The sequence below is a fragment of the Pteropus vampyrus genome, unplaced genomic scaffold, assembly GCF_000151845.1.
Source record: "Pteropus vampyrus isolate Shadow unplaced genomic scaffold, Pvam_2.0 Scaffold123, whole genome shotgun sequence".
NCBI lineage: Eukaryota > Metazoa > Chordata > Mammalia > Chiroptera > Pteropodidae > Pteropus > Pteropus vampyrus.
In genome coordinates this window covers 214,954-229,318 of record NW_011888904.1, presented here as the reverse complement: position 1 = coordinate 229,318, position 14,365 = coordinate 214,954, and the positions used below count along the sequence as shown (strand labels likewise).

Below are 14,365 nucleotides of genomic sequence, written 5' to 3'. Positions count from 1 at the left end.
ACCAGTCCCAGAGTTGAAGCCAGGCTGCTGGAAGTTGTAGTTCTTGATTTCACTGTACCATCTATCAGCCACCTCCTTTCCTGTATGGAAAAGACACTTTAAAACTCAGCACTAAAATCAACCCCTACCATCTTATCCCATTAACCCCAAACTACCCATCCCACAGCTAGACATCTGATAAAATACCAATGAGCTAAAATAGGGACTCAGGCCCATGAGCACACCCAGGCTGAAGAGAGAGCCTTGCTGGGAGTTGGGAAAAGCCATGGCCTAGGGTCACCTGCATCTGTGTCCCCACCCTGCCACTAACTCGCTGTGCAGTCCTAGGCAAGGCCTTCACCTCTCTGGGCCTCTGTACAAGAGGGTTGAATGAAACGTACTCCAAGTGCTTCTAATGATGCTCCAAGTTTCCCGGAGACTCTGCCCTCATCCTATCCCAAGTCTTGCTCCTGAAATATCCACAGGAGGAAAGGCAATTGGGCTGGTGGGCCAGGGCCTCCCCTGGAGACAGAAGGGTTCCCACGGGGAGCATCCTCTGGCCCAGCAGGTGTTGATAGGAGGAAACCCACAGCATTTCCCTGGAGCTGCTGATCTCAGTGTCAGAGCTAGGACCCCTGGACCTAGGGCAATAAGTCTCGAACTTTAATATGTGCACTAATCACCTGGGGCTCTTCTTAAAATGTAGATTCTGATTTCAGTAGGTCTAGGATGGAGCCTATAGTTAGTTTTTCTATCAAGTTCCCAGATGCTGCTGCTGGTTTGTGGACCACAGTTTGAGTAGCAAGGATTTAGACTGCAGTTGGCTACACGCTGGCCTCACCTGGGGAGCATTTACAAATGACTGATGCCTGAGGCCTGCCACAGACTGCATCGGCACTCTGGAGGAGTGCCCCAGGCACTGGTATTTTTAAAAAGCATCAGAAAAGATCCTAATGTGCAGCCAGGGTGGGGAACCACTATCTTAGAGACCACCTACCCAGCCCCCTCTCTGTAGAGTTGAGGAAACTGGAGCCAGAGAGGGTAGGAACTTGCTCAAGGCTCCATAGGGAGCCAGGGCAAAACCAGGATGGAACCACGTCTTTGACACCTCTTTCCCATCCCTCTCCCTTCTCCCTGGGGCTCACCAAACCCAAAACCAGGCCTGGGGAGGCAGCTGTAGGCTTTGGGCTCCTGCCTTCCTCAAGAGCATGCGCACACCTCTTCTGGAGGGCTGCAGAGCTGGGGAAACCAAGAGGACACTTAGGCCTCCCCTGGGAATTCCCAGGAATGTGAGGCCAGGGAGGGAGGAGTCAGTCTCCTGTTGGGGTTTGGAGACCGCTTTAGAGAGGGCGGTAGAGCTCTTCAACTTTTTTCCTCAAAAGCCAAGACAGGGCTGTCAGAGCCAGGAAGCTCAAGAATGTCTGGTCAATGTGGATCACCATTCCAGGCTGCCACCTTGGATGAGGAGTTGTCTTTCCTGTTATTATTTTGTTTTCCAACATGGAAAAACCCTATTGTGGTTTTCTGTTGAAAAAAGTTAGTATACCATCACTGGAAAAAAAAATTTAGAAAAATGTGACAAAAGTGAAATTCTTTTGCTGGGGATGCTTTGGTGCCCGCAGGGTCAGGCTGAGACTCTGCACAGAGCTGGCCTGTTTCCCCAACCCCATTCCTCAGCTGGGAGCTTTTCTGAAAGCGGGGCTGGGTAGTCTGACTCATCTCAGTGTCCCTGGCACCCAGCACAGACCTGGCCCTGAGCCATCAGAGGTCTTGTAGTGAGCTGTAGTTAGCCCCTGGCAGAAGGCAGAGCTCTGGGGTTCCTTTCTCTCTCTGGGCCTGTGGCTGCCCTACGCCTGCCTCAGGCAGAGGGCCGGGGAGCCAAGAAAGCAACCCACCTGTCTGATCGTAGGATGCCCAAGCTAGGTTCTCTCCGCACTGGCCACGACTGGACTCCGGGCTGTGCTTGAGGATCCTCGTGCTGGCCAGGGCCTCCGAATACCTGCCGGAGACCATGGTGCTTTCTCAGAGTGGGCTCAGCCCAGGGAAGCCCCAAAGTATGAGCCCTAAACTGGTGTGGCTGTGCTTCCTTCCCCAGGCTTGTCAAGGAAATCAGGGGCATCACACCTGTATCTCTGCTGAGTCTCCCATTCACCCCATTTTACAGAGGAGAAAACCAAGGCTCAAAGAACAAAGGGACCTGCCTAGGTGGCAGAGAGGCTATTCAAGCCTGGCTATATCTGCCCCCAAAACCCATGTCCTGCAGCCACCCCAGGGCTCCTCTGGCTGCAGCAGCAGCACCGTGAAGGGCCTGTGTCATCCCAGGGCGCTGGGGGACTCACTGCTGGGCCTCCTGGTTGAGCTTCTTGCAGAGCTTCAGTGGAGGAACGCCATGCTGCTGCCGGTACTCGTTGTGGGCCTTCAGGACCTCACTGTTAAACTGCTTGGAAGCTGCAGTGATTTCAAAATGGAGAATGTCTCAGTGCAGAGAAAACACCCACCAAAAGTATGATGGCAGGCTTCAGAGTGACACCCAGCTCAGACCTCAGGCCACATGGACAAGCTCTCATTCAGTCCCCCAGCCAAATGGGCAACTATGATGCCCTGCTCCACACCTTTGCTCATCCTGTCTCCATCCCTCATATCACCCTCCACGCCCCTGCACATCTGTACCCCATAGATTATGCAGAGTCATATGGGCCATGTTGGGGATTTGGGTCTTTATCCAAAGCAATGGGAATTGACTGAATGGGAGCATGGGAGTAGCCTGGTGAGATTGGTGTTTCTGAAAGATCTTGCTGGCCACTGAGTGGAGGATGGACCAGGGGTGCAGAGCTGATGTTGGGGGGATTGGGCAGTGAGAGAAGGAACTTCTGAAAGAAAATGTTAAAATGCTAGATATCTCCGACTAGCTCTATGGTACATGGTAGGGACTGGCGGGGGGAGGGGTGGGCACACTGGGTTGGTGAGATCAAGAAGACAGGGGGATGGATGAAGAAAAGAGATCCAGGGAAGAACAGCATTTGGGGAAGTGGAATGAGGGAATGTGGAAAAAACGTGGTGGTGTTGGAATAAGGGATGATCCGCTGGGCCCAGAGTTGCAGTGAGGGATGAGATGGAGCCTGTGCCCAGCTGGGTAAGATCAAAGGGGCTGAGATTAGAGAGAAAATAGGTGGGTGAAGCCAGGGTCAGGCAAAGTTAATAGTGGACAGAAGGCACATCAATTTGGATCTGAAATGGAACCCCAGCCATCCAACATCCTCCATCCACCTCTCCAATATTTATCATCCATTGATTTGCCATCTATCCAATAGCATCATCCATCCAATCCTAATACACCCATCTGCTCTCTGAGCGCCACCTCTGTGCCAGGTCCCACATTGTGTGCTAGGTGCCCAGAGACAAATCCGCCACGTCTTGTCCTCAAAGAGTTCACACACAGAAGTAAGACAGCCTGTAAACAGACACCGGCAAACAGTGTGATAGGGCCAAGGTGCAGATGAGCACAGGTGCCAGAGGAACTTGAAAAGCAACCTAACATGGTCTGGGGGATCAGGAAGGAGGTGACGCCTGACTTGAGGCCCCAAAGATGTCTGGACAGCAGCTAGCCAGGCTTAGACTGTGAAGGCACTGAGCACCAGCCGAAGGAATCTGGGGGTTCCCCTCTGTGGAAATGGGGTGAGTTGGGTGAGCCAGGAGTAAGAGCCATAGAGGACCCTTAAACTGAGCTAGTCCCATCTGGCAGGAGGAGGCCTGGCTGTGGGAGGAAGTTATAAACCAGAGCGTGGAAGAAGCACCCTTCTTTCCAATGCCCCGGGTCACATTTCAGCAGGTCCTCCTCTGCTGTCTTTTCACCCCAGAGGCTGAGGAGATAACCCATCAGGGAGTCCGCCTCCTGTCCCTAGCCAGATTCCCCATGTCCCCTGGGCCTTCGAATCAAATCCCATTGGGCCTCTGGGGGGACATGAGGGGCAGAAGACCAGAACTTGCCCTCAGGAGGTTTGGGCTAGCTGCCGATCCAGGGGAGATGGAGGTAACTGCAGGTCATGCTGGTGGTGGTGGAGCTGTCCTACGGGTTTCTGATAAATTGAAGAGTAAATGGTATTGACCTTGAGGACCGTGGGGCTCAACAGGGTAGTTCAGTGAGGTCCGGTCACAGTAATGTGGGTGGGATAGGAATGTGGCAGTTGGGGGTGGGGGGTGAGGGGAAGTGGGGGCAAGGCTGAATGTCAGGATTTGAGAGGTTTTGGTTGACAGGCAGAGATGGGGAGGCCCATACTAATGTCCCTTCCAGCTCCCATGTCCCAAGCAGGCCATGGCAGGACACCATAGGAGGTGCATGGGACTGAGTGGTATGGGTAATGGTGACCATCGATATTTCAAGGAAGGCTCCCTGCAGGAGGCAGTGAGGAGGCAAAGGGCACAAAAAGGGCCAGGGTAGATAGAATCTGGTGTATCCCAGGGCTGTGGAAAGGAGGTAGAGAGAAGGGGAGTGGGCTGGTAGCTCAGGTGAAGCCAGCGTAAAGCTGCCCTGAACACCAGGGCCAGGCTGCGCTGGGCCCGTAGTACTGTAGGCCCTGCCATCTCCTTGGCAGAGAAGGACATTTAAGGCTGCTAAAAAACTAGGTCACCACGGTCCTCGAATATGGGAAGTAAAGAGAAACAAAAGTGAAAGTTCCTGTGCTCAACATAAGCTTGGTGCCTGGAAACTGAAGCTAGTCATTGTCCCCAATAAGGTCAGATCCCCAAGCCGGGGTTCCCAGGAAGGGATCAGGAGAACTTCTGGTAATCAGGAGAGGTGCTCTCTCTCCCCACCCCTGCTGGGAGGGATGGCGGCCCCACCACTACACCTCTGGCTGGCCCCAGGAGTCCCCTCCCACCAACGCAGCCAGTGGCTGCCCAGGTGGCTCCTCTGAGCAGGGCCTCAGCTTTAGGGTGGTAAGATATCACTGGTGGCCACACCCAGCAAGAGGCACACCCAACTTCTGTAGAAAAACCCAAGAACAAAGATAAACAGAAGTGGAAAGAAAGTCCAAGAAAACTCACTCATCCCGGCATTAGGCAGGGATATGAGAGAGCCCTCACAGCTGCCTCCCAATGGGGAGGGGAAGGATTATGTCTGCATCTGAAGAGACACTGAGGCTCAGGGTGCCAGCCTGGAATGAAGGAGGTCCTTCCTTCTACACGTTGGCCGACCATTGCTGGGTGCCGGGACTGTGCATGATCTCATTTACTTCTCATCACCTTTTGTGGGAGCTTCTATTACTGTACCCATTTTTTTTTTTTTTTTACATGAGGAAACCGAAGCTCAGGAAGAGAAGTAACCTGCCCACATTCCCACAACTGGTCCAGGGGTAAGCCCACGAGGTAAGAAAACACTGTCCTTAATCCCACAGCACCCCCAAGAAGCATGAGACAAAGAAATCACAGAGCAGAGACAGAAGGGTTGACCAGACTTCGGAGGAAGGTCAGGCCCAGTGAGCCTGGCGGCTGCCTTCAAATCTCTGAGGGGAGAGAAGAGGAAGGAAGAGGAAAAAAGAACTAAGATTTCTCAAGAGCCTCCTGTGCCAAGCTTCTTATGGACAGACGGGCCTGAGGGGCCCCAGAGGAAAATCAGGGGCCACAGGAGTAGAAGCTCCAGCGGGCAAGTTTGGGGCTTAAGGTCAGAGCTGCTGAAAGGGAGAAGGAGCTGTCCAGTCATGGCTCCTTGAGGCTGAGAGCCCCCAGTTCAGCTCCACCTTAGACACCCAGCCTGGCAGGGCTGGGCTATCTCTGCTAGGTAGAGGGTGCAGCTGGGCATCTTAGGTGGAGCTGAACTGGGGGCTCTTGAAGGTCCTTTGGGCCTGGGCTGCTAAATGCCAAATAAAGACCCTAAGGAGGTCTGTCCCTCCCTCCCACATGGCTGTTGGCTAGGACAGACTCCTCCCTACACATCTATTCTCTTCTGAAGCCTCCCAGAGCCCAGCCTGACTCATTTCCACTCTCCCCACCAAAGAGGGCCAGGACTGTCAGAGGCCAGGGCAGGAATTGTGGACAGGCCCCTTCTGACCCCTTGGCAAGAGGCTGGTGTTTAAAAAAAAGAAACAACAGGCCAAAATGGAGTCACTTTTGCTAAGCCACCTCACAAAACCAAAACTTAATAACTAACTTAATTAATTGTAGTTTCAGCCTCTCAGAGTGGAATTTTAAACCAGTTTGGAATTTCTTGATGCTAGTGAGGTAAACTGACTGATAAGACCCACTAAGGGAAGGTGACCCTGCCTAAAATAATCTACTCATTTAACTCCCTTAGTCCTACCCCCTTTTTGCCTATAAAAACCTTCCATTTTGTACAACTCATCGGAGGTCCCTTCCAGTTGCTAGAAGCAACGAATCCCATGAATTGCTTACTAACGCAGGCAAGTTTTAGACCTCCATATTTACTCAGTTGAATATTGTTCGTTAATACTGGAAAGTGACCTGGTCCCACCCTTGAGGTAAAACTGGTTTTGCTAGTTTATCAGGAATAAAGAATAAAAAGCTGAGAAAAAAAAAAAAAAGCAAGAGTTTCAGATGGGCAGCTTCGGTTCTTCCAGCCAGGGCTCTAGGAAATTCATGGGGGAATACCAGCTCTGCCTTTTACTAGCTGTGTGATCTCGAACCAGTTGCTTAATCACTCTTTGCCTCATTTCCCCCACATAAAAAACGGGGATAACAGTATCGATCTCACAGGGTTGTTGTGAGAATTAAATGAACTAAACTATGCCAATGCTTTAGAACAGTTCTTGAACACAGTGAACAATTATTAAATGTCATCTATAATTATACCATTAGTATTGGGCCAAGACCCTTTAGCCCCTGGCCTTGGGAGAAACTCTCCTCCCTGATTTTCTTAGGAGGAGGTCTGCTGGTATTTAAATCAGTCTTTGACAACCTCTATCAGGACCTCTGAGCACAGATATTTGCTGAGTGGATGAGTGAGTGAGAAAGCAAATGAATGAGATCCTCACAGCAGCACTGGGAAGACACTAGAATGAGATTTTCTCATTACAGATAAGGAAACTGTGATCTTTGGAAGGACGTGTAAATTGCAGAATTTCATACAGTGAGTCCACTCTTGAGCCAGATCTAAGAACAGCCTTCCTTTCACCCCCTCCCTTGCCCCTTTACATACATCTTTACATACTTTCCGCTTTACATACATCTTCCTCTCCCTAAGCAACAGTGATGGTCAATTAAGAGTTGCTAGATTGCTTATAAGAACAAGGGTGACTGGGAGCACCCACCGCAGGCTGCCCCTTTGCAGATACACAACAGTCATTGAGGGACTGAAGAAGCCAGGGCAGCCAGCGTCTATTCTTCAGCCCTGCTCGTGGCCACTTAGGCCCGACTTGAGTACTGGGCAAGTCCCCGCTCCTCTGGGCCCCGGATTCTCATCTGTGTGAGAAGGAATGATGACATCTGTGGTTTTCAAAATATCTTCAAAGCAGGGAAACCTTTACTTTGAACTTTTTTTTTTTTTTTTTTAAATAAAGTCAGCATACGAAAATGGAACTGCTAGGAGTGACCCAGCCCACACAGCCTCACCCTGCAGAGGTGTCAGGGCCTTGCTCAGTAGAAAATTCCTGGGCTAGTTGGTCTGAAAAGCCTTTCTACTCTGATAGCCTCTGATGCTGGGAGATGTGGGTGCAGGGGACACTAAGATTCTTAGAGATAATTAGAGAGTGTGTAGAAGTCCCTACTGAGCCAGATTCCAGGCTGAGAAGCAGGCAGGAAACAGGTGGGAAGTGGTCAGTGTGGTTGAGAGGAAAACCCACAGTTGGAAAGTCAGAGAGCTTGCTTCAAATCCCACTTTGTTCACTTACTGGTCAAGGTACTTAACCTCTACAAATCTATACAATTGATAATAACTGCTTTGCAGAGCTGTTAAAAAAGTTGCTAACATATATAAAATACCTAGCTCTAAGCCTGTACTAAGAGCTTAATAATTGGCAATCACTATTATTAGGGATCAGAGGTTTACACTGAACCCAAAGCCATTGTCTTTCTCTGTCTCCATCACACTTGCTATAAACTGAAGCCCAGCAGAGACCAAGGCTGAGAAATGGACCTGGCGGTCTCTGAACACTGGGCCAAGTGTCTCCTGGAATTGAAGCTGTGTCAGTTGCATGATAGTTTTTCAACATGTCTACTACCCCAAGCCACTCTGGGATATATCTGAGGTTAAAGATTAAGAAGAGATTGGCTCCTATGCAGTGATGAGGAAATTAAGGCCCAGAAGAGGCAGGGACTGGATCCTTATGACAGTCTTGATGGAACCACATAAAGCCCCTGTGTGGCTACACATCTGTGAGTGCTCCAAGCCCTACAGTACAGAACTTAGGCTTATGGCCTGGAGCTTCAAGGTTATGCCTGTGCTGATGGCCATTGGGTCTGGATCACCCAGAAAAGTCACTTTTTCTTAGAGACTCTTAGGGGAGCCAGACATTGTCCTGGAGGTCCACAATGCTTGGGGGAGACAAATAGAATGTATGTGGCTATGGGGGAGATAGGCCTGGGCCAGCATTCTGGAAGGTCCCTGGCGGGGGGGGTGGCACCTGCCTGAACCCGCTCTAACCCATTTTCTGCCACTGTCCCCCTCTTCTAAAACCTGCTTGACTCTGCATCTCTAGTCCTAGAAGGCATCGCCACCATTCTGCACCCAGATATACCTCTGACACTTACCTCTCATTCACAATGTTAGTCACCAAATCTGCTTGAGGGTACCATCTCCAAAATCCACCCCCTCCTCCTGTCCAGTCCCTTAGATGTCTCTGTTATCTCTTCTCTGAATAACTGTAGCAACCTCCTCCTGACCACCCACCTCCACCTTCTCCCCATCTGATCTACCTTCTACCCTGGCACAGCTCTGGTTTTGCATTCAGATCAATGCCTTTCAATGGCACCCCAGGTCTCAGGGATAAAGTCCAAATCCTCAAGACTATCTGAGATTTGACCACCCCCTCCAGGGGCTTTCAATGGGCCCCTCTGCAAAGGAGATCTCTCCCTCCCTTGAGCTCCCCACTGCTCTTCACCTGCACTTGTCTTGTGGCCTGAGTCACTTCCCACATGAACCACATGGTACCTGTCTACCCACCCCCCCACCGATCAGCTTTATGATTCATTTCACAATCTAAATGAACACTTTTCAGGACAAGGGCCAAGTCCTCCATAGCACTGGGCCCACAACTGGGTACAGAGCTGATAGATGGTGGAATGGAGGGAAGAGAGGGAGGGAGAGAAGAAAGGAAGAAGGAAGAGAGAGATGGATGGGTAGATAGATGAACAGGCAGAAGAATCGGCACACAGCTGAATATTAGCAGTTCAGGAAAACTGTTTCTTAGGGAATAAGCCAGAAACAACTGATTAAAATGCAGCTTCAGAGATTTTTTCTTAATCTACAGAGAAAGGAGTCGATTTTTCAAAATGCTCTCTCATGTCTGTCATGTTCTTGCCCAATCACCATATACCATCCTGTTTTTTAACCTCATGACAACTCCTTATGTCACCTTTCCATACTGTGAAGGACCCTGGGGATCATAGGGCCATCCTCATTGTACAGATGGGGAAAATGAGGCACAGAGAGGGAAAGAGCCTTGCTCAAGATCACACAGCAAGTGATTAACAGAGCCAGGGTTGAAAGCCAGACCTGTTACTACAGGTAAGGCAGGTTAAAAGCAATGCGAGGGAAAGACACTTACTCTCAGCACTGGTACCTCATGAGTCTAGATCTTGAGAACAGATTCAAAAAGGGACCCGGCCTCACCCACCTGAGGCTAACAACCTTGCCTTCTCATGAAACAAGACTTCTGAACTCTGTTCAACAGCTATTCATTAAGAGCCTCTTGTGAGGCAGGAACTATGCGGAGTGAGGTGGCCCTGGCCACCAGGAGTGAGGTGTCTGGGAAACAGATCTATGGCTGGGTAGAGACCCAACTGACTGCGGGGAGGGCTACAACAAGGAAGACACTGGGTGAAGGTGTCCTTGGGGGCAGGCATGGGGCGAATCAGGGACGGGCTCCTAGGAGTTGAGCCTAGAAGGATGGGAGCATGTTCAACCTCAGATAAGTGGGAGAGGCAGAGTGGTAGTGGTGGTGGGTGTTGGGAAAGGGAACCCAGGGGAAGGGATCGGCGTGCCAGTTTCAGGATAGGTGAGTGTAGGGGGAGTTAAGGAGTGATGACCAACTCCCAGAGGACCTCAAGGTGGGGCTGAAGAATGTGTACTCTTTCACCTGCAGACAATGGAATGACAGGTGCTAGGGAGTGACAGGATTAGATCTGCATTTTAGATAGTTCACCTGAGACAGCCACAGTTGTGAGGATGGGCAGCAACAGGTAAGAGGTAAAGGAGAAGCGGAGACAGCCTGGCACAGAGGGGCGCTCAGGGGAGGCGGGGCAACGACAGAAGGATGCTTGAGTTGTCCTTAGGAGGGTTGGTTGGAGTATGCTGCGAGAGATGCTGAGTTTGGTGGCTATTTCCAACTCCTAACTCTGTCCTCCTGAAACAATGCAAAAGCCACGCCTTGGCCGGACGCCGAGCGCTAATCCCATCAGCGCCTGGAAGCCCTCCTGATGCAATCTCTGGCTAACAGACAGGGGGACCCTCCCTCGGTTTCGCCTTCCCTTTCTCTCTCCTGGTGGCCGGGCAGCCACCCCAGCTTCCTGGCCGCCCCGGAAACTGCCCGCGCCGGGTCTCCTGGCGCTGCGCCCCACGCGCGTCTCCATCCTGCGCTCTGGGTTCTGCAGCGCAGCCGCAGCCTTGTCCCGGCGCTGAGGCAGGCGTCCCCTTCCCCAAGGATCCAGCCCGCAGCGAGGGAGGGTGACCGAGAGCATCGCGGGGCCCGGGGCTCTCAAGCTATCTCCGTACTCCAGGTCGGCCGGCCGGGTGGACTCACCTGACTTGCCCATGACCGGCTCTGCACGCTACTCGGCTCCTGCTGCCGCCGCGCTGCGCTCTCTGACCCGCCCGGCACCGCTAGGATAGCCTGGTAGGAGGCCCGGCGGACGCAGCCCCTCCCCCGGCACGGCCCGGCCCCCGCCTTATAAGGCAGCAGCAGCGGCTGGCGGAGGCGCCCGAGGCCACCCTGCGGGCTGCCCCGAGGAGGCGCCCCGCGCCCCGCGCTCCGCGAGCCTCCCCACCCGGCTCCGAAGAACTTGCCCTGCGTAGGGACCCCGGCAATTGACCCGGGCTCGCCAGGTGCGGATAGGAAGCCCGGGGCCTGCCGGATCTCAGCCCCAAGCAGTGTCCTTTCCCGGCGCAGAATCTCACGCCTCTCAGTAGCTTCCCGGTAGCCACTCAGCGGTGCTCCCTATCTCGCGCGAGGGATGGTTCCGGCCCCCATCAGCAGAGGTCGGCGCTCTCCACGCCTTGGCCAAGTGTGCCGCCTTCTCCTCCCCATTGACACCGTACTCCGAAGGGCATGTCCCTTCTCCCCCCAGGACACACCTTCTGGTGTGAGTCCGGGTTGGAGTTGGAGTGCTGGTTCATCACTTCCCATTGAAGTGCTACCCATCCCTCAGGGCCTATGGATCCCTTCAACTACGAGTCAACTACTAGAGGTCCTGGCCTTTCCTGATCAGTACACATCTGGCACTAAGGAGACTTGGTCTCAGTCATGGCCGTGTCTGAGAAGAGTGATAACATGAAGGCATAGCCTGGGTCGCCTGTGTAGCTCCCCAGAGTAACTCCTTATTGGAGAAGGGGCTCAGTGAATTCTAATCAAAGGAAGATAATTTTAAGCCCTTTCAATAAATGGGCACTGAAGTGAACTGACTTGCTGATCATAGGGCAACGGTGAGGCTGGGTACTGCCCTGTCTACTCCCTCCCACTGTATCAGGCAAAACACTTTCTAGATTTTAGTACTTTCAGTGTTAGATTGTTAGAAAGAGTGGCCCATTCTGAATCAAAAGAGACTTCTGGTGCTAGTTGGGAATCTAATCCCTTATTTTAGTTCCCTCTCCCATTTTGACAACAATCCTCATTGAAATGACCAAATGATCCTAGTAGGAAGAATTCTATATCAACTCTAGAATCTCCAGAAGGCTGTTTCCATCTTAAGCAAAACTTCAAGGTCATAGGCAGAGACAGCTGAGCACAGTAGAGCCACTCACTGACTGAACGCAGAGGGAAGCCCATCTGGGGGCCATGAAGTTTCACTCACATCTCCTTCACAGAAGTGAAGTTTGAGGTGAGAGAGGGCCCCAGAGTTGGCGGGGGACAAAAATCTGAACTTAGTGGCATCTTTGGAGTCTGTGGGCCTTAGAGCTGACCTTAGCAGCAGGCATGTGGAAGGGAAAATGTTATGAATGGAGTTAGGTAGTGTCAAAGTTATTGCCTAGCAAGGGCCATGGGCTGGTTGGAGTGGGAGTCACTGCCCAGCTGGTCCTAGCTGGTGCCCAGGCAGTAGACCAAGACACGAGAAATGATAACAAAAGTCAGACACAGGAGTGTTTGACCCAGACCATCATTTCTTTTTTGTATTATGTCCTATTTAAGAACTCCTTACCTATTCCGAGATCATGAAAAGTTTCTATGTTTTCTTCTAGGAGTTTTACAGTTTTAGCTTTTACATTTAGTTTTAGTTCTTACATTCATTTCGAGTATGGTGTGTGGTAGTAAGTCAGGGTTGTAATTCTCTCTCTTTTCTTATTTGGCATATAACTTTCCTATTGCTCCAGTATCGTTTCTTGAAAAGATTATTCTTTCTCAATTGGCCCAGTATATGTGGGCTCTCTATTCCAATCCTTTGATCTATACACATATAGATCACTATACACTAATTATAGTATCACCCTAATATTATGCTGTCTGGATTACTGCAGCTTTATATACACCTTGAAATCAGGTAGTATAAACCCTCCTATTCTATTTTTCTTTTCAAAATTGTTTTACCCATTTAAGGTCCTTTGTATTTCCATGTAAATTTTAGAATCAGCTTGTCAATTACTATAAACAAACAAACAAAAAGCCTGCTGGAATTTTGACTGGGATTGCCTTGAATTTATAGATAAACTTGGGGAGAACTGATCTCTTAACAACTCTGAGTTTGCTGATACATCAGCATGGTGTATCTTTCTGTTTATTTATATCTTCTTTAATCTCTCTCACTATGTTTTCGGGGATGTTGCTCTTTATTTAGTTTTCTATTCTTATAATGTCTTTTTCAGATTTAAGAATCAGGGTAATACTGGCCTTATAAAAGAAGTTGGAGAGGGTTCTCTCTTCTATTTTCTAGAAGGGTTTGTATAAAATTAGTATCATTCCTTTCTTAAATATTTACTATTAATTGTCAATGAAGTCAACTAGGCATGGAGGTATTTTTATTTTTATTTTTTGGGAGATAGAAGGTTTAAAATGATAAGTTCAGCTTTATTAATAGATATAGAACCATTTAGATTATCTATTTCTTCTTGAGTAAGTTTTGGTAACTTGTATCTTATAAGGGATGTGTCCATTTCATTCATCTAAGTAGTAGAATTTATAGGCATAAAGTTGTTGATAATATTTTGTTATCCTCTTACTGTCTATATCATGTGTGCTGGTATCTCTTTATCATTTCTAATATTGGTAATTTGCATCTTCTAGAGGTTTATTAATACAGTCGATCCGCATTATTTGTGGATTCTGTATTTATGAATCCACCTACTTGGTAAGATTTATTTGTAACTCGAAAATCAATACTTGTGATGCTTTCACGGTCATTTGAAGACATGTGCAGAACAGGGAAAATCTGAGTTGCCCAACACACAAGTGCCCGGGTGAGGGTGAACAAGAAGATGCTCTTGTTTCAGCTCTCATACTGTAAGCAAATGTCCTCTCCATGGTCTATTTAGTGCCATGCTTTTTTGCATTTTTGTTGTTGGTGGTGGTGGTGATGATATCTTACTTTTCAAAATAGCCCCCAAGTGAAGTGCTGTTTAGTGATCCTAAGTGCAAGAAGCCTGTGGTGTGGAGAAAATGTATGTGTTAGACAAGTTTCGTTTAGGCATGAGTTAATAGTGCTATTGGCCATGAATCCAATGTTCATGAATCAACAATATAAATGAAGTCAAAATCAAAACAGACACTCAGAGATAAATGACAATTAGAATACTCAGTTAAGAGCATAGGGCATTGACTTGAAGTCACGTGGCTCAAGTCCAAGTTCTGGCTCTGCTGCCCACTAACTGTGATTATGATCTAGGTGCTTGAAATGAAGATAGTAATACTTTATCTTAGAGGATTTTTTAAAAAAATGAAATAAAGTGACACTTTAAAAAGCACATTAAATGTCGCTTATTTTTGTGTTATATTTTACGGTTACAATTTATATATGTAAAAAGATACCTTTTTTTCTCTTTTCAAGGCAAAATTCTGCTGATGATGGAAAA

The 14,365-nt window shown here is 49.4% G+C and overlaps 1 protein-coding gene across 2 annotated transcripts in view; it reads right to left on the bottom strand.

Moving 5' to 3' along the window:
• The window catches only part of GLIPR2 (GLI pathogenesis related 2), a 19,200-nt gene extending 8,180 nt beyond the window's left edge, over nucleotides 1–11,020 (bottom strand). Inside the window, exons 1-4 of one of the 2 annotated variants that reach the window (XM_011366187.2) lie at nucleotides 10,890–11,019; nucleotides 2,319–2,427; nucleotides 1,875–1,978; nucleotides 3–80 (exon numbers count right to left, since the gene is read on the bottom strand). In XM_011366187.2, coding sequence (XP_011364489.1) covers nucleotides 3–80; nucleotides 1,875–1,978; nucleotides 2,319–2,427; nucleotides 10,890–10,902 — 304 coding nt within the window. In that variant the 5' untranslated portion in view covers nucleotides 10,903–11,019. Of the gene's footprint in view, nucleotides 1–2; nucleotides 81–1,874; nucleotides 1,979–2,318; nucleotides 2,428–10,889 lie in introns of both variants that reach the window. The other variant, XM_023534252.1, reaches the window with a different exon arrangement.
• Nucleotides 11,021–14,365: the final 3,345 nt, after the last annotated feature.